General features: G+C 39.9%; 1 protein-coding gene across 2 annotated transcripts in view; it reads left to right on the forward strand.

Annotated features, from left to right (window-relative positions):
- Positions 1 to 10,681, forward strand: part of PSMD14 (proteasome 26S subunit, non-ATPase 14) — a 77,992-nt gene extending 67,311 nt beyond the window's left edge. For both annotated transcript variants that reach the window (XM_070731640.1, XM_070731641.1), the window contains exons 10-13: positions 2,407 to 2,481; positions 5,165 to 5,290; positions 5,946 to 6,008; positions 9,200 to 10,681. In XM_070731640.1, the coding sequence (XP_070587741.1) occupies positions 2,407 to 2,481; positions 5,165 to 5,290; positions 5,946 to 6,008; positions 9,200 to 9,298 (363 nt within the window). In that variant the 3' untranslated portion in view covers positions 9,299 to 10,681. The remainder of the gene's footprint in view (positions 1 to 2,406; positions 2,482 to 5,164; positions 5,291 to 5,945; positions 6,009 to 9,199) is intronic.
- Positions 10,682 to 21,483: the final 10,802 nt, after the last annotated feature.

Raw genomic sequence — 21,483 nt, forward strand, 5'->3', positions numbered from 1 at the left:
CAGTACATATATGCCACAAATGTTTTCATTTCAGAAGATGTCACTTGTTTTTCCTCAAGAGGCTTTGTTTATACTGTCCCTGAAAACAGGCAGGCGACGTGTACGTTCCTTTATGAGCCTATAGATCATAGATGATTGAATGTATGGCAATAGATCCAAAAGCCCACTCATACTATTGGGTAAAATCCAGAAAATAATTTCAGAATGAAATCCTTAAGTATATTTTATGTCTTTTAATGGCGTTCCTTCCATGAAATATACATAGGATTGTAAATTACTGTTTTTAAACCTATTTTCTAATAAAAACAATAATAACCCCAGGTCCTTTGTAATAAGTAATTATTTACTATTTCCTAAATAAATATGTTGGAAACTCAAGACTGTAGGTCAGAAAGGATGAAATACCTCAGGAAATAATACTTCATATTGTTATTAATTGGCTCCATCTTTCCTTTATAATATCCTTTTCTTTTAGAAATATGAAGCAGTCATCAAGCATGTTCCCATTCCATCATCACTTGCAGATGAATTTATATTTTTTGTTTACTGTTAAGAATTACAGTAATACTTTTCTTAATTGCAAGCAGTGCCTCTCATATTCCCTCCTGGTTCAGGTTTTAAGATGACTTAGATAATGTTAGAGAACACAGATTTGTCTTAGCTGCAGTGAAGTTTGGCATGGATGCATTTACATCTTCTGGATGAGCTGAGAGTAAGGGAATTTGTTCTGGGAACTTGATAGAAAGAAAGACGATGTAATTATGCAGCTTGCTGTCTGTTTTGTAAGTTTCAGACCAAGATACTAAATTAACCTTATAAATAACATTGAATGTAAGTTCTACTTATCCATAGTAAGTGATGGATGTAAACAGACTTCCACGCAGAAAGTATTTTGTTTCTTAAACAAGCATTCCCCTGTGAATGATTATAGCTTTGTCATTAACATTTTCCTATGCTAAAGGTAATTTTGGCAAAAATATTATTTTTCTTTTAAAATGAATTTTTAAAATCCCAGTTAGTTGCCACCCAAAGTCTAATTATTTCTCTGAAGGTTAATTACAGGACTTCTAATAGCAACACATACTGCAAACACAGTACTTGTAGTTGAAAACACAAATACTACTGTTGATTTGCCATTTTTGTTCTTACCTTGACAATCTTCTATCTGTCAATAGTTTATGCTCATATTTCAAGAACTATATGGGCTTCATGAATAATTATCTACAAATTTATCTAATAAAATAGAACAATTATTTCAGTACCAAAGAATTTCTATTTAACAAGAATGAATAAAATTACTCCTGATTAGAATTGGTACAAACTACAAAGCCTAATGAGTATGGAAGAACCCTCTAATGTTTTTGATTGGGTGTAGGCAAGCCTGTGCTTGTATGTTTCTAGAGAATATATTACTGGGCCTTTCAAGGCAGTATGTAATGACCTCTTATGCAAACCCCACGGTATTGTACTGCTTCCTAATTTTTCTATTTTTTATTGTTTGCTTTTGGAAAGTTAAGAAGTACCAGTATCTTACTTTCAGTTCAGCTGTTATATACAAGCATAGTTAGTCTATAAGATTGCTTTTTGCTAGTTTCAGCTGTAATCCTGACTTGCTGTACAGTATATTTTAACATTTCCTCTAAAAGTATTCACCTTAACACATCCCATTTGTTAGAAAAAGATCTGTCAAAAAGGGATCTGCCTAATGTTTGGTAATATCTACTCATATAAGATGTAATACAGCTGTTTCCCCTACTAAAGAGGGAGGCTGCTCTTCACTGGAAACACTGGAAACAGAAGAAAAGCTTAGCAGAAGTATTCAGTTGAGAATTTAATTCTGCTTTGTACATCTGTGATTTTTTTGGATCCTAATCAGAAATAATTCTGGGCATTTATTTAATTTTTGTTTCAACTAGAGAATCAAATCAATTGAATTTTGAATACAGAAAACAAAAAAAGAAATACAGATTCTTTCTGCTTTGCCTTTAATCGTTTAAAAAACCTTTGCATTACATATGCTCTACAGTTGTAATCTGTGGTATATTTATGTGTTCCACACCATTTGTATACCACCTCTACTGTAGATTCACACTGCAGAACAACTGAAATCTGTTTAGGTTTAAACCCATTAATTAGAACAATGATTAATTATACTGTATGCCAAACTACTATTTTAAAAGTATATCTGCCACATTGTATATTTATTTCCCTGCCATTAAAATATGTTTCATTGAGTTTGCAACATCAGAACATCTATACATATTTAAATAGTAGTTGCATTGGGGGGAGGGGAGAGTTGAAATAACTCATAGACTGAATGCAATATTTTAAGATAACTATTTTGTTTTGTTTGGCAGAAATGATCAGGTGCATTTTAGTAATGCTTTTTCAACATTCTCTTTCTAGGCTTTAATCCATGGGTTGAACAGACATTATTATTCTATTACTATCAACTACAGGAAGAATGAATTAGAACAGAAGGCAAGCTCTGTTTTCCTAGAATTATATTCAGTTACTAACAACAGAAAATATATTTGTCACTTCAATTCTTTATCACAATAGGGGAATTTTTCTGACCAAGAGCTACAGTGGATGGGGCAGGGTTACAACATATTGGGCTATGGTTGGGGAGGTTAACTACCTCAATGTTTCTTTTGTTTTTAATGGTTCTCCCCCCCCCCCCCAAAAAAAAATAAATTATATTCCTTCCAGCTACTAAGAAAACACTATTGAATTGTATTAACCACAATAATTTGGGGTCTCTACTTCTGCTTAATGTCATATAGCTGATCCATTGTCATCCCAAATAAAGTCTCAATATGAACTCTGTGGTGGAAGCAACATTTCTTCCAGAAGGCATCTGCATGCATAAGCATGTGCTAGTAAATATGTGGTTGGCAAAAATCAGTCTGACTTAGACAATTTATGAACATCTTTGTTTAAATTATGATAAAAATATGGCTATTCTATTTTTAAAGCTACATGTTTCTGAAAGCTATTTTCTGTTTTTGTAGTGCTATTACAATGAATCTGTTAATTTTCATGCCTTTATTTATTTTTAAAAGCATATACACTCTTTTCTTTCATAGCTCAAACCTGCTTACACGAGCCATCTTATCCATATAATCTGTCCAAAAATAATTCAGCTATTCTTGAATATTTACAAGCAACAAAACATATAAACAGCAGCAATTGATTGAAGATTTATTTTGCAAAGCATATTAAATAAGTTTAGCAGCCTTTTCAAACATTTCCATGACTGAGCACTGGCAGCTTTGCTCAAGGAGCTTTTTGTGTAACATCAAGACTACCACTATTATTCTTTTTTTTTTAATTACAATTTTTATTTCATTTTCTGAAATTAATTTGGCGAAGGGTTGTTAGATCAGCTACAGGTATGATTTCCCCTCCAAACACACAAATATTCTACCAAAAAGTATGTAGGTAAACCTTTGTATCTATAACTCCAGTAGTCTAACTAAAAACATAAACTCTTTTTTTTCAAACTTTGCTAATTCTTCCCAAATGCAGACATTTTAGTTTTTATGCCCACAATAGATTCCATCTGTTCATGATTAAAGTTGATTTTAGAGGCACTGTAACTGTTCAGATACCTTTCTACATTAATTATCTTTATAGGAGAATGTAGACATTAACTAAGGTCATTGTTCAATCATAAGTGTTCAGTATGTTCTTGAAGGTGACAGATTCAAACCGATAGGCAGTCTTCTCAACAGGAGCTCAGTTGGGCTCACAAGAATCAAGTGCTAAGGTCTTCGCTGCTTCAAATTCTCACGCTGTAGTAAACACAGGAGGGCAATTTTGTTGAAGTAGGGAACGGCTTTTTGAGCTTAGATGCTCTTGGTGATATACCTGTACTTTCAAGATATTGGAAAAAGTAATATTTGAGCTGGGGGTTTTTGCATCTTGGTTTATACAGTGCATCTCTTCCCCCCCCCCCCCCCCCCCCCGCATTCTGGAGATTGAGCTTTAACATTAAGCTAAGGAAATATTATCTTGGTTCATTTCACTGCATACACTTTTATAAAGGTGATAACTGTAATTGTCAAGTGTGATTTTAAAAGGATTTAAGAAATGAAGTTTATTTGCATCAACGTATGCAGCCTTTGCCCAGTGTCCTGGCATCCATGTTTTCTATATCTTCCTTGTCTGTATTCATGATTTCATACTTGTGGCTGAGAATAGGACTTCTGCCGTTTTAACACCAATTATTTATTGGAAGCTGATAGTCTGGCAAAAGGCCTAAAACCACATGAACCCAAACATGTTTTAGCACTCAATCATGTCTTCATAAATCCCCCTATGAGTGTGGGTTCAAATTTCTCAGTGACCTTACAGAGCAAACAATTTTTATCTTCTCAGATGGACTCAGAGGGAATGGATAGTTAAGTCTATGGTGAGCTAATCTATGAGACAGAAAAAGTTATCTGAGGTAGCTTGACACCAGTTTTCTACATTTAAACTCTCCTATGTTAGAAACTTTTTTATCTCTTTGTATTTATTTGTATTGAAACATAACTGAGCTAGTTTAGCTCCATATTCTGCCTCCTATACACAAAATGCTTCTGGTATGGCACTGGAATGTTTTCCCCCTGAAATGAAGGATTTAGCAGTCTTTGTAGATTACCTATCGCTGTGCCATGTTTTCTCCTGTCTATCTGTGTTACAGAATGGAGGGAGGAATCTCTCTTAAAAAAGAGTCAGCAGTCTTGCTGGGAGTTAGAAAAGAAAAAACATTATTAAATATTACCACTCAGTTCTGGATTAGAACTCACCTAAGAAATGCTTGTACTATTTATTTATACTTATTTATTAAATTTATATGTCACTTGTTTCACTGTAATGGCGACTCTGGATGGTTTATAGCATACTAAGGAGATGATATACAAAGATTAAAAGTTAAGAAACATTAAATCTTGAACCAGAGTTTCTCTGGACACCAACACAGGCAACATATAAATTTAATAATAAATAAATTAACAAAGAAATTAGGTCTAACCCAGTAGATATTTATAATTTCTCATCTGTTCTGCTAATAACATTTTCATGTTAAAAATATATAAATTATTGTCCTGTATAAACCACAAATGCATTTTATTTTACTAATTGCGTTCTACTGTTTTTCTTTTTTTCTTTTGAGTAGATGTTACTGAATTTACATAAGAAAAGTTGGATGGAAGGTTTAACCCTTCAGGACTACAGCGAACACTGTAAACTCAATGAAACAGTGGTAAAGGAAATGCTCGAACTAGCAAAGAACTATAACAAGGTACCATATTGGGCCTCTGCCAGACAATTATTTGACTATATCATTTGTTAGATTACCTTCTGGAAGCACTGATTCAAAAATTGATTCCAATGTAATATGGAGAAAAAAGGAATACACAACCTTGAAAAAATAAAATGGCATTAATCATTTCAAGAAATTAGCACAACTTATTTTAACATCTTGGAAATGGACAGACCTTGCCTTTTAATCTTTCTAAAACTGCAGTCAACAGCAATTAAATTGCTGAGCTTTGTGAAAAGATGTGCAAGTCAAGAGTAGTGAAAAGACTTCTTGCTTGTGTTGTTAGAGGAACTTGTGTTAGAGTCAGTGACAGTGATATTTATATAATCCATGTAGTTTCTGGTGTTGTTCTATTTTCATTATATTGAGAAAGTATGTTGCTCTGACCAGATTGATATTAACCACACCCTACTGAGCACTTCTATAAATGGTTCAAATAATTTTGAGGAAGGCGTTGACTTCTGATTCTAATTCCTTTGTTGAACCAACATGTGAGCGGGTTTTGTATGTGTGTATGTCCCTTAAAATAACATTAAAGCTTCAGCTTCAATGGAAAAAAACAAAGTTTATATTTTGAAAAGCTTTTGAAATAATAAGATACTAAATACCAACCTTTTCTACATTTGTTTTACAGGCTGTGGAAGAAGAGGATAAAATGACACCTGAACAGCTGGCAATAAAAAATGTTGGCAAGCAGGTGAGGAATTACACTGGATTGGGAAAAAAATACTTGTGTGTTTATTTAATCATACATGGGTGGTTTCTTCTTCTTCTTAATTTCTATAACAGCCATTTATTTCCATTATAATTACTTAAAGTCAGTGACCTAAAAATATATCAATAATGGATATAAAATTAATACAGCATTTGAAATCTACCACCAATATATCCGTCTTGTTGGGGTTGAGCTTGAGCCTGTTAACACCCATCCAGACCCTCACAGCCTCCAGGCACCTGCACATCACTTCCACTGCTTAACTGTCTCGACACTGATCAAGTTATATAATTATAAATTGTAGATTTATTATTCTGCTTTGAAGTAAATGGAAGTGTTACAGTGGATGGATTATATATAAGATATCGGCAGTTTAAACATTATTTGATTAGGTGGTCTTAAGATTTGTAGTTGTGTCTCTGCCCTTTTTCCCTAATGTATATTGACTCCCATAACTTCTTCAAGCACATTTACTTGGAAATGAGTTTATGTTGTATGTGCATTCCAGTGTGCCTGGGTTTAGAAAGTCATTTGTCTAAAAAGATATATTCTTGAATTTATTTTGATCAATTTAGGAGGAAAGCTATGTTGAACTGCAGTTTCATCTCCACACTATAAGAGTTATTATTTCAAGAGATATTTAACCTCTGGTTTTGGAAAAGGTTCAAAAGACTTTTGCTTTTGAATGTATGATTATTTAGCTATTGTTGTAACTGTGTCTTTATTGTTTAGTATCCTGCTTAGCCTCTTAACTGCCTTGAATGCTATGAAATGGAAAGATGGGGTACCTATTTAAATAACAATAAACTTCTAGCAGTCTAACCCTCATAGCTAACTCTTGAGAAATATAGCTCAGCAGTCTCTGTATTACTACAGGAGAACAATATTTTGAAATAAAAAACTAGATCACAGAACATAAGGTTTTTTTTAAAGTAGTTCTTAAATATAATAATACAGTGGTACCTCATGATACGAACCCCTCGCCATACGAACAACCCGAGATACGAACCCGGGGTTCAGAAATTTTTTGCCTCTTCTTACGAACTTTTTCCGTCTTACGAACCCGCCACCGCCACCAAGAAGCCCTGCCGCCCATAAGACGGAAAAAGTTCGTAAGAAGAGGCAAAAAATTTCTGAATCCCGGGTTCGTATCGGCAAAAGTTCGGGTTCAGGAGGCCGCTGAGAAGCTCCGCTCCCCCCGGCTATTTCAAAAGGTGACAGCCGGGCGGCGGGGCTTCTCGATGGACTCCCGACCGCTGAACCCGGAAGTTTGGCAAAGGTTCGGGTTTGGGAGGCCGCCGAGAAGCCCCGCCGCCCGGCTGTCATCTTTTGAAACAGCCGGGGGACTTCTCAGCGTCCTCCTGAACCCGAACGCCAAACCCGAACTTCCGGGTTCGGCGTTCGGGAGGCTGCCGAGAAGCCCCCCGGCTGTTTCAAAAGGTGACAGCTGAGCGGCAGGGCTTCTCGGCGGCCACCCAAACCCGAACTTTTGCCAAACTTCCGGGTTCGGCATTGGGAGAACGCTGAGAAGCGCCCGGCTGTTTCAAAAGGTGACAGCTGGGCGGCGGCGTTTTTTTTGCGGGGGTTTTTTCGTTGCACGCATTAATTCATTTTAATGTTTTGTCTTACGAACTTTTCGCCTTGCGAACCTCCCCCGGGAACCAATTAGGTTCGTAAGATGAGGTATTACTGTATAATTAAATAAAATCCAAATTATTGCAGATATTAAAATAAAAAATTGTCACTATTAGCTTTAGTTATCTACATGATGAAACAACAATGTGAAGTTCCTCCTTAATAGCTTTTATCTTTTCTGATGCCTTGGAAATGAATTGGGCTTTTCCTAAAAGCTTAGTCTTAGATAATAGTAACTAAGTGACATGCCTGATGGAAGAGATTCAGGAAATCATGAGGAGAGATTTGCATCCAGTGAGGAATTCTTATTCCAAACTAATCTACTCCTTAATGAAATCATGGTAATTGGTTACCAATCCAGGCATACTTTTTTTTTCACTCCAGTTGCAAACTATGCATAAATTAATCATTAAACACTTCTAAAAATAACACAACAGTGGTACTTCAGTTTTTCTACTTCAACATAGGTGTCCCCCCCTCTTAAGTGTATTTTATGGTTTGTTTTCATTTATTTAATTAGAAAGTGCTTTTGTTTTGAGTGAGTATATCTTAAAATAACCTGGGATGAAATCCCAGTTCCATTGGAAGCAAATGGCAAAGCTCCCATTGATTTCATTAATGAACTTGATAAATAAACAATGTTATGATATTATTTAAATTGACTAGTAATTTACAAATGTAATACATATATATAGTTAAATATAGTATACATCATAGTTACTTCTGTATGGCCATATAAAAGTAAATAAACTACATCTTATTTGGCCTAGGTTTACATGACAGTTTGGTTTCCAAGAAAAATTGTTTGTAAAATGACCTGAGTTTTTTGAAAGTCTATTTTAGACAAGCTTGTGGCTCCAGTCAGCTTCAGCACAGTAGTGATTAAGGTGTGATAAAAAAATTCATTAGGAAATCAAACTCTGAAATGTAAATCATCAAGAGTTCTTTAAGCTGGGCAGTATTAAAGTTGTTAGAGCTGGACATTAGCATTTGAACTACTATAAATCCATGTATTTGCCATACACTAAATAAATAGTATTGAGGTATTTGCATAGTATAAAATAATTAGTTTGCTGATTAATACCTTTTAAAACTATGCACTTAGCACCATTTCTTAAATTGGGTAATAAAACATCTGAAGTAAATAACCAAATTTAAAGAGAATCAATGAGAGCATCAATGACTCCACAGTATTTATATCTGATAATATTAAATGACCAAGAAAATACTACAGTTGGCAATATAACAAATTTAATAAATAGCTAACACATAAGAAGAAATGCAAATCCAAATGTTCAAAATTCCAATTTTACATCAATATTGGGAAAGTACTCAAGCAGATATAAATAGCCCTGGCTAGTCTAATAGGTCATAATTTCAGCAATATTTTTGTTAGTTACTGCGTTATATTGCTTGAATAATAGAACTCTGAACTTTAATTGCTTCTTAACTATATCAGTACTGCATTAAATGGAAACCACCATTTGTAATTGTGTTATTTTAATGAATTATAAACAATTTTTAACATTATATTTTAGGATCCTAAACGCCATTTAGAAGAACACGTGGATGTACTGATGACTTGCAACATTGTCCAGTGTTTAGCAGCAATGTTGGATACTGTTGTATTTAAATAATGACTTGCTTATAAATGTTATTTGCTGACTATAATTATCCATTGTTTAAAGCACTGAAGCTAAGATATATTTGGATGTCAGAGACATCTGGCATCATTTGCCGTCTAAGAGCATCACTGTAACACCTTTCCATCTATGTTGTGCGATTGCTTTGGCTATTTTTTAAATGCAAGATCTCTGCATTTGCAAGAACCGGATTAAAAAGTGTATTTTCCTTTTCCTTTTTGAAGATAATTGGCAACACATATATACATTAATTATTACTATGTAGGTTTTTTAAACGTCTGTTAAACACCTTAGTGTTTTGCTGACATTGTAACTGAGAAAGAATAAATTATTGACAATACTGTACAAAATTCAACAAGGAGACAAATGCCTTTCAGTCAACTGATGACCTTTAAAGACCTGTGCTATGGACAAGGTTTTTTTTTTCAAAAACTTACTCAGATTATAGACCCCTTTATATGAATCACGGTTAAGTCCTACAGTATGTTTCCCAGCTTGGACTCAACACTGCAATACAAATAAAACAAAAATAGAAAAGCTCAAAGACAAATGCAAAAGCACTTCCCATGACTAACTATAGTGGTTGTTTCTAAAAGTCCCTGGATTAAGGCTTTTCAGTCAGCGGGATGTGACTTGCGTTAGACCTAAATCTGTTTCTGCTGCCTTCAACTATGGGTCAGGTTCATTCATCACAAAGGAGGGTAGAGTTGAATATGATTTTAAAATATAATTTGAGACTGTCTGCTTCTGACCTAACAAAATAGTAATTGCTGATAGTGGTAGTAGTTAACATTCATTTGACACATTTGAACAATATTTGTAGAGAGGAAGCAATGGGTTTCTTATGCTGCCATTAGTCTTGCCAAAATGCCAACAAAACCCTGGTCATAAATTTTGTTGAACCTTCTGTCTAATGACATTTCTGTAATTTCCACATCTGCTTTGTCAAACACAGAACTTTCCAAAAAGTATAATTTTCTGTCCCTATCCTCAACTTTCCTCCCAAATGACTCTACAATATACGAACAAAGCACAGAAGATAATAAAAGCCTGGAACCAACATCTGAAAAGTTACAACGCGTCTGCTACATACAAGGTCATCAAAATATGGATATTCTTTGTCAACCTACTCTGTGAATACCATTGAAGTGCATGCTGAAACATTAAATTACAATTTATTTTGGGATTTTTTTAAAAAATTGAAAAATAGACAATTTTTGAAAGAAAACTTGGGGGGGGGCTTTCCAATATGTATACAACTAAAGTATAAGGAAAAATATTGACTGCTTTATGACATACTGTTATAGAAACCAATTTTTAATTTGTAAATGAAGTACAAGTTTATAAAGGAATAAAGGAATACCAATTGCTAAGAAATTGTTTGGATCTAATTATGTTTTTATTTATATAATTGATAAATTTAACCCTCACAGTGCTTTTTATTTTTTTATTTGTTTTTATTCTGCCGTTATTATTTTTATGAATATGCATTAAAAAAACTTAATATGTAATTGCTTTATTTGCTATGCTCCTTCTATAAGTCAATAGAAATCAATTATTTGTTGATTTTTATCCCACCCTTATTATTGTTATAAATACATTTGTTTTTAAAAAACCTAATATATAATTGCTTTATTTACTGTGCTCCCTATATATGCAGATATAAATCAGCAAGAGATCTTATACAAATAAGGTTTTTCTCTTTGGCATACTTTAAATTTGAAATATTTTATTTTATAAAAAATATCAATTTAGGTAAGCACTGAGCAGAATTTCCAATAGTCATGGAGTGAAACATCAATACTCCGCAATGCTTTCTAGCTAATTAACACTTCCTTGAGGATAGGCAATGTTACCCCCTGCCTGAAGAAGGCAGTTATTAGACTTATTTTTTTATTATTTTCTTTTTTAGAAATCTTCCCTTGATCCAGCAGATCTGTGCAATTATAGGCTAGTTTCAAGACATTTCATTACTGGAAATGGTAATCATAAATAGGATGACCTCACAGCTCCAGATGCAACTAGATTATGCTGAGAATCTGGACCAATTTTAATTAGCTTTTGACCGGTATATAGTATTGACAATGGTTTGATCATCGAAGCAATCACCCCTACTAAAGTGGACAGGGAGAGTGCAGCCTACTAAATCTTTTGGGCACAGATTTTTAAAAAAATACCATCCATTATGCTCTGCTGAATTATATGGCAGGATTAGGTATTTAGGATACTATGTTACATTTCTGTTGCTTCGCCTGTCTAGGACGCTGACCTACAGTGTCCCTCAGATACCTCCCATTGACATGAAAAGGCTGGGGAAGATCTACCTTGTGTTCTTGGATTCATAGTTGACATAGTTAATTTGCAGAATTGTGGCCAATTGTCAGCTACAATCTTTCCTGAATTAGACTGGGCAGCAATTTCCCATGGGGTAGTTATATCTTGCTTTGACTATTAATGTATATTTATTTATTTATTATTAATTGGATTTATATGCCGTCCCTCTTCGAAGACTCAGGGTGGCTTACAACATATAAAAGAACAATAAAAAATTTCCTTAATCCATTTTTAAAATTAAACTAAACTAATCTAAAATCCCAGTTTCTTAAAAATCACTCTCATTCAAACCAACATACATTCAATTCATCATCCAGGGGCTAATATCTAATGGCCCCAAGCCCAAGGGTCTTCAAGCTCTTGCAGAAGACGAGGGTGGGGGTAGTACAAATCTCTGAGAGGAGCTGATTCCAGAAACCCAGAGCCCCCACAGAGAAGGCTCTTCCCCCAGGCCCCACCAAGTGACATTGTCTAGTTGACGGGACCTGGAGAAGGCCAACTCTATGGGACCTGACCGGTCGCTGGGTCTCATGTGGCAGAAGGCGGTCCCATAAGTAACCTGGTCCAATGACATGTAGGGCTTTATAGGTCATAACCAACACTCTGAATTGCGTTCGGAAACCAATTGGCATCCAGTGCAGCCGATGGAGTGCTGCAGAGACCCAGGCGTACCTAGGAAGGCCCATGACAACGTGGCTGCATTCTGTACGATCTGTAGTTTCTGAATATTCTTCAAAGGTAGCCCCATGTAGAGAGCATTACAGTAGATCAGAGGTCGGCAAACCGCGGCTCGCGAGACGCATGTGGCTCTTTGGCCCCTAGAGTGCGGCTCTGGCCCTGCCACAGCTCTTTTGCCCGGCTTCGCTGAGGCAGCTTCACTCCAAGCGCTCTCGGACCTGTCCGCCCCTGCCTCAGTTGAGCTGGGCAAGCATTCCTCTTCTTATCTGCGCGGCCCAAGCGCTGTGGGGAGGGTCTTGGAGGGCCCGTTGCAGCAGAGGAGAAGGGCCTCCTGGGCTGTTCTGCGCCTGCGGCTGCCTCCTCTGCTGCAGCAGCAAAAGACTTCCGCCTCCGGCCGAAGAAACTCGGCTTTGCCGCGACCTCACTGAACCAGACCCCCCTGCTGGTGGCCAGCAAGCGGCGCCTGGCCCCGCTTGCTGTGGCTGGTGCGGCTGTGGCCAATGCGCAGGCTCGACGCAGCCCGTCGTCTCCTTTTCCCTGCCCTTTCCTAGGGACAATGCGGGGCAAAAATTGGCCGGTATTGGCAGGAGGCAGCCCAGTGCTATCCCATTAACTCCAGGCTCACATTTTCTGTCGCCGAGATGGGTGTCTGCACTCCTCACTTTTTCTGGGTGGCAGCAAAACCAGGGGGTGCATGTGACCATGAAGGCCCCCCCCCCATGAGCTCCGGTAATTTTTGGGGGGAAGGATTCCTTGCTGCAAGACCATTAACGGACCTGGCGGTGGTGGGGGCTCCAAGCAGGCACCGATCACTAAGGAAGGCGACTGTGTCCGTAGAGGCACCTTCCCCGCTCGCTCTGGGATTCCTTGCTGCAATCCCAGCCGGAGCGGGCGGTGGGTGGGTGGGTGGGTGGTCCTCTGAAACTGCCAGAGCAATGGGAGTGCGTGGTCCTTGCCAGCCACCCTTCTGCTGGGAGAAAGAAAGATGCTAGGAAGGAAGAAGTAAGAAAGACAGACAAAAAAAGGGAGGGAGAGAGAGAAAGGAAAGAAAGAAAGAAAAAGAAAAGTTAGGAAGGAAGGAAGACAGAAATATGGTAGGAAGACAGGCAGGCAGACAGAAAAAGAAAAAGAAGGAAGGAAGGAGAGAGAAAGAAGTAAGGAAGGAAGACAGACAGATGGTAGGAAGGAAGGAAGGCAGAAAAAAGGAGGGAAGAAGGAAAGAAGAAGGAAGGAAGGAAGGAAGGAGCGAGACAAAGAAAGAAAGACCTATGACCCCAACTGAGTCCTCAATTTTACATACATTTTCTTTTAATGAAATTCCCTCAATGTTCCTTCAAAAATACAACACCAATTATATTTCTAACTTATTAACCATTATGCCAAAGTGCTTCCTTCTTACTTTATACATTTTTCTATAAACCAAGAAAACCTTGTATAGCAGGGGTGGGCAATTAATTTTGCCATGGGGCTGCATGAGAAATTGGGATGGTTTTAGAGGGCCGGACTAATATAATTAACTCAATTCTTGTTTTCTTTCTCCCAAATTACCCGCCCCCAATACACACACACACACACACACACAAAGAATGCAAACCTCCCCCCTGTTCCTTATTTATTTGCCTCTCTGCTCTCCTCGCCCTCTCCTCCCTTCACTTCCTCACTCACGCTGCCCCTCCCCAGCAGCCCACACCCCCACTCCTGGCTGGCCCCGCCCCCGTATTATCACAATAACACTCATTTATGGCACAATAACACCTAATATGGCATGAAGCCGCCCGCCCGCCATCCTCCCTTGTGTTGGCCCACCCTTGCATCCTATCATCTGGGCTATTGTTCCCCCCCCCTATGTCTCGGCTGCCCAGCCTGTTCCCGCCGCAGCTGGGCTGCTGCCGTCCTGAGCTTCAGCAACTGCCTCCCTCCCAACCTGCTCCCTTTTGTCTGGCACCGCAGAGAGGAGAGAGCCATGAGGAAGGAGGGATTGTTGCTTTCCTGCGGAAAAACGGGACTAAAAAGAGCAAACCCGATTTGTCCTGCGACAGTGGGGCTCTAAGAGAGCCTTGTTGATGGGTGCTTTTTTGTCCTGTTCATTCAAGGTGCTTGTTTCCCCCCCACACACACACACACTCCATGGCTTCCTCCTCCAGGAAACCGGACAGATAGCGGGAGGGCCGGTCACAGACAGCAGGTGGGCCGCATACGGCCCGCGGGCCGCCCCTTGCCCGAGTCTGTTATAAAGCCAATCAGATGTTAACAAAAGAAAATTAAAAACAAAACATAAACATACAAATTACAGACTTCTTCCACCCTCTAAATAGTACATTTACCTAATCCCAAATTTAAAAGTTATTTCAGCCCATCTAACATTTAGCCAATTAATACTTATCTACATTTCTTACTTAGTTATTAATCTTAAATTTCAGTCAATTTGAGAAACGAAAAAAAGGGGGGGGGATTCTAAATATTCTCTATTTTCAATCAATTAAAAATCATTAACATCATTAATCTCCGCAACAATTCTAAATTCAATTCCATTTATGCATTCATCCAAATCAGTAACACCCTACTACATATCTTATTATAATTAATACTTCTAACTTTATTAAAACAGATCAGCAATTCCTAAATTCATATATCTAAATAGAAAAAATAATTAAGTTTAAAAAGAGCAAACAAAACTTAATCAACCCTTCTCAAACTCCAATTTCTTTAATCTGAGCAGAACTTTGAAACTGAATATTTATCATATAGAGATTTGATTTAAGCAATTGTTTTGAAATAATATATGAAATCCTAATTATAAAAATATATATAATGATATTGTAATGAACATGAAGATAACAGGTTTGATTACATACCTAAAGATATTTTTAGAGGTTTTTGGTTATGATAAAAGAAGGAATTAAGAAAAAAGATATTTGTCAGAAGGTTACAAAAGGGGATCATATGACCCCTGGACACTGCAACTATCATAAATATGAATTAGTTGCTAAGCATCTGAACTTTGATCATGTGAGGATTCTGCAACAGACTTAAGTGTGAAAAACAGCCATAAATTATTTTTTTCTGTGCTGTTGAACAGTCACTAAATGAACTGTTATAAGTCATATTGTAAAAGGGGCTAGTTTATATAAAGTGTGCTGGAAGAAGGGGGAGATAAAGAAGGAAAGGGGTAGAGAACCATAGAGAAATACAGAGAGGGGGAAAGAGAGACAGAAAGAGGGGGAGGTAGAGAGGGATAGAGTGACACAGAGACAGAGGAGGAGGAGAGAGAAATAGATAAATGGGGAGAGAGAGAAAAGAGTTTTGTGGTTCCCAGTTCTCTGTCCAAATGACCTGCTTGGTGGGCGTGGCTGGGGGGGTCATGTGACTGGGTGGGAGTGAGTGATGTCGAGTTGCCATGCCCACCCAGGTTTTGTGGCTCCCAGTGGTTTTTTTTCTGTGAGAAACGGGTCCAAATGACTGTTTGAATATTTAAGTTTGCCTACCCCTGTAGTAGATGAGCCTTGAGGTGATGAGGGCATTATTGTGAGTAGAGACTCCCTATTTAGATAAGCGTTGACAATCTCCTTGATCCAGCCCCATGTTACTTCCCTGCTGGCTGTAACCAGCCAGGAGGCACACTGGTCCAATAAACAGATGACGGAGCTTACAGCTCCCATGACTTTGTCCACTTCATCAGGCGTCATATTCTGTGTGTCTCTCTGATATTACCTTGAAACTTCAATTGGTGGAAATGCAGAAGCTAATGGTCAAAATGTAATAATTGTGTGATGTCTGCATTAAAAAATCACCACTTACATCTAGATGATTACTGGATACAATATAAGACATTGGCTGATCAAACAAGTGAATCTGACAATTGAATGGAATAACTCAGCCTTGTTTTGCACTTAATATCTGCAGGAGTAAACTTGAAGAAGATATTCCCTCAATTTCTGATCTGTGATGGAGAGCTATTCCTGTGCCATTCCAGGCCATGAATGCAGCTCCTCAGAGGTCAGAAATGACGTTTCTTTCCAAGTTGCATCCTGTTTACATTTTTTAAAGTTGGCTTTTGTATTAAAACAGTTTGCATGTTAATTAAAAACTTTGTTAAGGCATTTTGGGCAGAAAGGCGAATGATAGATAATGTGTACATGCACACAAACATTTTACATATTATACATATGTTCTATACAATGTCACATTTATTTTAACTTTTGTTATTATTCCTAATGCATGGTGACAGTATAGTGCACTCCAGATGTTTCTGACTGACCTTGCTGGATAAACCTGATTAGAGATGTAGCTCAAGACATCTAGAAAGGTCTGCGAGTGATTGTACACATACCTGCTTTGAAGTTAAACTGATGACATATAAAGCTGCTCATTCTTAGAAATGCTTGGAAATACTTTAGTGTTCTCTGCAAATAAGAGGAGATATGCATATTTTCATTGTCAGCAACTCTTAGTAACTATCAGAGAAACCCACCCCCCCCCCCATCAACACTGACAGTGCAAGTTACTGTATATAAGAATAGGAACTAAACCCCACAGTCACTAACACTGAATATGTAATTTAGTAGAATAAATGAAGATTTACAAGCAAACAACTCCAAAGACACCCAAGTATTTTTCTCTGACAATTTTAAATGACCAAGAAATTACTATAGTCAATATAACAAGTTTAATAACATAACTAACACAGAAGGAAATGTCACATCTAACAGCAAAGAATCGAGCTGAGAGAGCACTAAAGAGATGAAGTAATATCTCGCCATTGAAATTATCCAGCCTTTTGGTCAGAGGTGTCAAACTGGCAGCCTGTGGGCCAGACGCATCAAATATAGGCCACGCCCATTCTACCTCCATGAATGGGGAAAACATACCAAAACGTCATGCTTTAGGTTGACCAGAATTCCTTAATTATCAACTGAAATCTAGTCAGTCAATAAGTGGAAATGTAATAATGAGCTCCAGGGGTCTGGAGCACAGTTTTGTTTTTTTTAAAATAACGAACAAATTGCAATACATCCCCCGCTCTTTGCGAGGGTTCCGTTCCAGGACCCCCCGCAACGAGCGGGTTTTCGCGAAGTAGCGCTGCGGAAGTAAAAACACCTTCTGCGCATGTGCAGATGGTGTTTTTACTTCCGCAGCGCTAGCGAGGAGCCGAAGATTGGGGGCGGCGCGGGTGTTTTAAAACGTCCCCGCCGAGATGGGGGGCTCGCTAGCACCCCCCTAACCCGGGTTGGGGGTTCGGGGGTGTGCTAGCGAGCCTCCCATGTCGGCGGGGATGTTTTAAAACACCCGCGCGACTTTCCAATGAGTCCCGAAGACAAACGCGTTGTCTTTGGGACTCATTGGAAAGTCGCGCGGGTGTTTTAAAACATCCCCGCCGACATGGGAGGCTCGCTAGCACACCCCCGAACCCCCAACCCGGGTTTGGGGGTGTGCTAGCGAGCCTCCCATGTCGGCGGGGATGTTTTAAAACACCCGCGCCACTTTCCAATGAGTCCCGAAGACAACGCGTTTGTCTTCGGGACTCATTGGAAAGTGGCGCGGGTGTTTTAAAACATCCCCGCCGACATGGGAGGCTCCCTAGCACACCCCCGAACCCCCAACCCGGGTTTGGGGGTGTGCTAGCGAGCCTCCCATGTCGGCGGGGATGTTTTAAAACACCCGCGCCACTTTCCAATGAGTCCCGAAGACAACGCGTTTGTCTTCGGGACTCATTGGAAAGTCGCGCGGGTGTTTTAAAACATCCCCGCCGACATGGGAGGCTCCCTAGCACACCCCCGAACCCCCAACCCGGGTTTGGGGGTGTGCTAGCGAGCCTCCCATGTCGGCGGGGATGTTTTAAAACACCCGCGCCACTTTCCAATGAGTCCCGAAGACAACGCGTTTGTCTTCGGGACTCATTGGAAAGTCGCGCGGGTGTTTTAAAACATCCCCGCCGACATGGGAGGCTCCCTAGCACACCCCCGAACCCCCAACCCGGGTTTGGGGGTGTGCTAGCGAGCCCCTCATGTCGGCGGGGATGTTTTAAAACACCCGCGCGACTTTCCAATGAGTCCCGAAGACAACGCGTTTGTCTTCGGGACTCATTGGAAAGTCGTGCGGGTGTTTTAAAACATCCCCGCCGACATGGGAACCCCCAACCCGGCTTCTGGTAGAAGCCTTCTCTCTTTTTTTTCGTGCGCTTGGCGAGGAAAGGCAGGCGGGGAGGAGGCGACGGGGCCAAAGGGGGCCGAGGGAAGCTCGGCTGCGGTCGAGAGAGAAACGGCTTGGGCTCGCCGCAAGAAAAAAAAGAGACAGGCTTTTAGTTTTGGCTGCGGGGGGAGGGAATCCCGCCGCAAGGTAAGCTTCGGGGCAGGGCGGGCGGGGCCCTTTTGTGCCAGTCGGGGAGGCGGTGGCGGCTGCAGCAGAGGCGGGCGGGGGAGGCCGGCCCGCCGGAGGGGCGATGCGGGCGGCGGAGACAGGCGAGGTCCCGGCCGCCCCCCGCCCACTTGGCCCCAGACCGGTGCAGCAGGAAAGGGACGGAGAAGGCTCACTGGCAGCCCTTGCCCATCGCCGCGCCTTCGCTTCCCCCCCTCCCCCGCTGGATCCGGCAGCGTGCTGAGGGGAATTGCCGCGGACTGGAGGCAGTGAGGCAGACCGGCTCCGAGGCGAGCGGCCGGAGCTGCGCCCTCCTTCGCCCGCCAGGTGAGGCGAAGGCGAGGGGCGCGCGGCTGCAGCGAGGAGCCGAAGATCCGGGCGGGGAAGACCCAGGGAAGGTTCCTTCGTCCGCCTAGCAGCTGATCTGCTCGGCAGCGCAGCACCAGCGAGGAGCCGAAGATCTTCGGCTCCTCGCTGCTGCTGCACTGCCGAGCAGATCAGCTGCTAGGCGGCCGCTCGAGAGCAAGAGGGGGAGAGATAGAGAAAGAGAGAGAAGGAAAGAAAGAGATGAGAGAGGGAGGAAGAGAGTGTGAGAGAGGAAGAAGCAACATAGAGAAAGAGGGGGAAGACCCAGGGAAGCCTCTGCCCGGCGGGGAAACTCCACCATCTACGCATGCGTGGAAGGGCACGCATGCGCAGATGGTGGAGTTTACTTCCGGGTTGAAAAATCGCGAATTACCCTGTTCGCAATGGTCGGGGACGCAATAACCGGGGGATCACTTATACTGTAATATAATGCAACCTATTAACTTCAACTCTAAGAGATATAGCACTCTGTTAATATTTTAATTTATCTAGCAATCTTTCTCCAGTAGTGTTAATTGTACAGAATTAACACACATGAGTATTATCTATTGGTGATGAAAACTGATCTGAAATTTAAACATGAAATTTTTAAGCATTAAAAATAATGGATTTTATTAGCTCTTTCAAGATATATGGCACACAAGCACATTTATGCATACATGTTTCTTAGAAAAAGATGGAACTATATATTAATAACCAAGAATATAGAATGTAAACATTACGCTGAATAAACCCGGAAGAAACAAGTGGCACTAGAAAACAAAATGTGAATTACTGTTGATCATTCAGCTGTAGAATTGAAGAATTTATATCATGCAAAACAATGGCTACTTATGTTAAAAAATCACAAGTTCTCGCCATTTGTAATTGATGGGAATATTATTTTTTTAGCATGTATTCAGTCTACAGGTGTCAATCTCCTTAATGTAGCTCATCTCCCATTCTCTACATAAAGCCTACCATAAACCAGTTGTGACCATTAGTAGGACACCAAATGAAAGGTAATTAGAAGTTTAAACTACCCCAATCCTGTCAGGTTTCTTCAATGCATGAGATAGAAAAGGTGGATAGAGAAAAAATATTTTCTCTATCACACAATACTAGGACAAGGGGGCACTCCCTAAAGCTCATACGTAAGAAAGTGACGACAAATCAAGGGAAATATTTCTTCACCCAGAGGGTCTTTGGTTTATGTAATTCACTTCCAGAAGAGGTCCTGACAGCTGTCAGCCTTGATAGCTTCAAGGCAGGATTAGACATATTCATGGATGCTAAATGCTTGGCGGGACCCAGGGGAAGAGCCTTCTCTGTGGCGGCCCCGGCCCTCTGGAACCAACTCCCCCCAGAGATTAGAATTGCCCCCACCCTCCTTGCCTTTCGTAAGCTACTTAAAACCCACCTCTGCCGCCAGGCATGGGGGAATTGAGATTCCCTTTCCCCCTAGGCCTTTACAATTTTATGCATGGCATGTCTGTATGTATGTTTGGTTTTTTATATTAATGGGTTTCTAATCATTTTTAGTATTGGATTATTATTGTACACTGTTTTATTATTGTTGTTAGCCACCCCGAGTCTTCAGAGAGGGGCGGCATATAAATCCAATAAATAAATAAATAAATAAATAAATCCGTGGTTATTGAAACGGATGCCACCTCTATGTTGGTTGAGGCAGGCAGGATTCTCTTGAGTACCATTTGTTGGGGGTCAAGGGAAAGGGAGGGTTTTGCCTTCTCTTTCTGCTCAAGATCCCCATGTACAATTGGTGGGCCACTGTGACACAGAATGCTGGACTCGGTGGGCTTTGGCCTGATTCAGCATGGCTCTTCTTACGTTCTTATGTTCTAATGCTCACCAGGTATTTGGAATTTTGGAGGCCCTGATTTTTCCACTATTCCCCACAACATATTTAATCTACTGCTATATTCAAGGAACAACACAATTTGTTACAGCCCAAGTAAATTGTTGCTCATTCAAAACAGTGGAAGTGTGACAAAAGTACTTCCTGCAACAAGGTAGTTCTTACGGCTGACATTAGTACCATAAGATTGTGTTGCTCACAACTTGCACCACCTTAAAACACTAATGACTAGATTGTGGCATAAGCTTTTGCTGAAACAGACCAACAAGAACTGTTCCTGGGGGAATGTATTAATTAACTCCAACTTAGCAGCTTTGTTTGAGAGTTTCCCTTTGAAACTTCTTGTTGTTGTTGCAATATGGCAACTTTATGGGCTACAACAGAATGTCTTGGGAAACAGGAGACTGAAGTGTGTTACCACTTTGGGGCTAGAATTCTGTACTGATTTATATGGGAGATTTCTGTCCACTGATTGCATGGGGTAGATTCTGAAGTTTATGTTTGTAACAGTACGGTTAAAAGAAAAAAGAAAACCCCGACAAAATCTCATTCATTATGGGAGAAAGACAAGAGATTAAACTTTACTTAA

This window comes from Erythrolamprus reginae, chromosome 1, assembly GCF_031021105.1.
Source record: "Erythrolamprus reginae isolate rEryReg1 chromosome 1, rEryReg1.hap1, whole genome shotgun sequence".
NCBI lineage: Eukaryota > Metazoa > Chordata > Lepidosauria > Squamata > Dipsadidae > Erythrolamprus > Erythrolamprus reginae.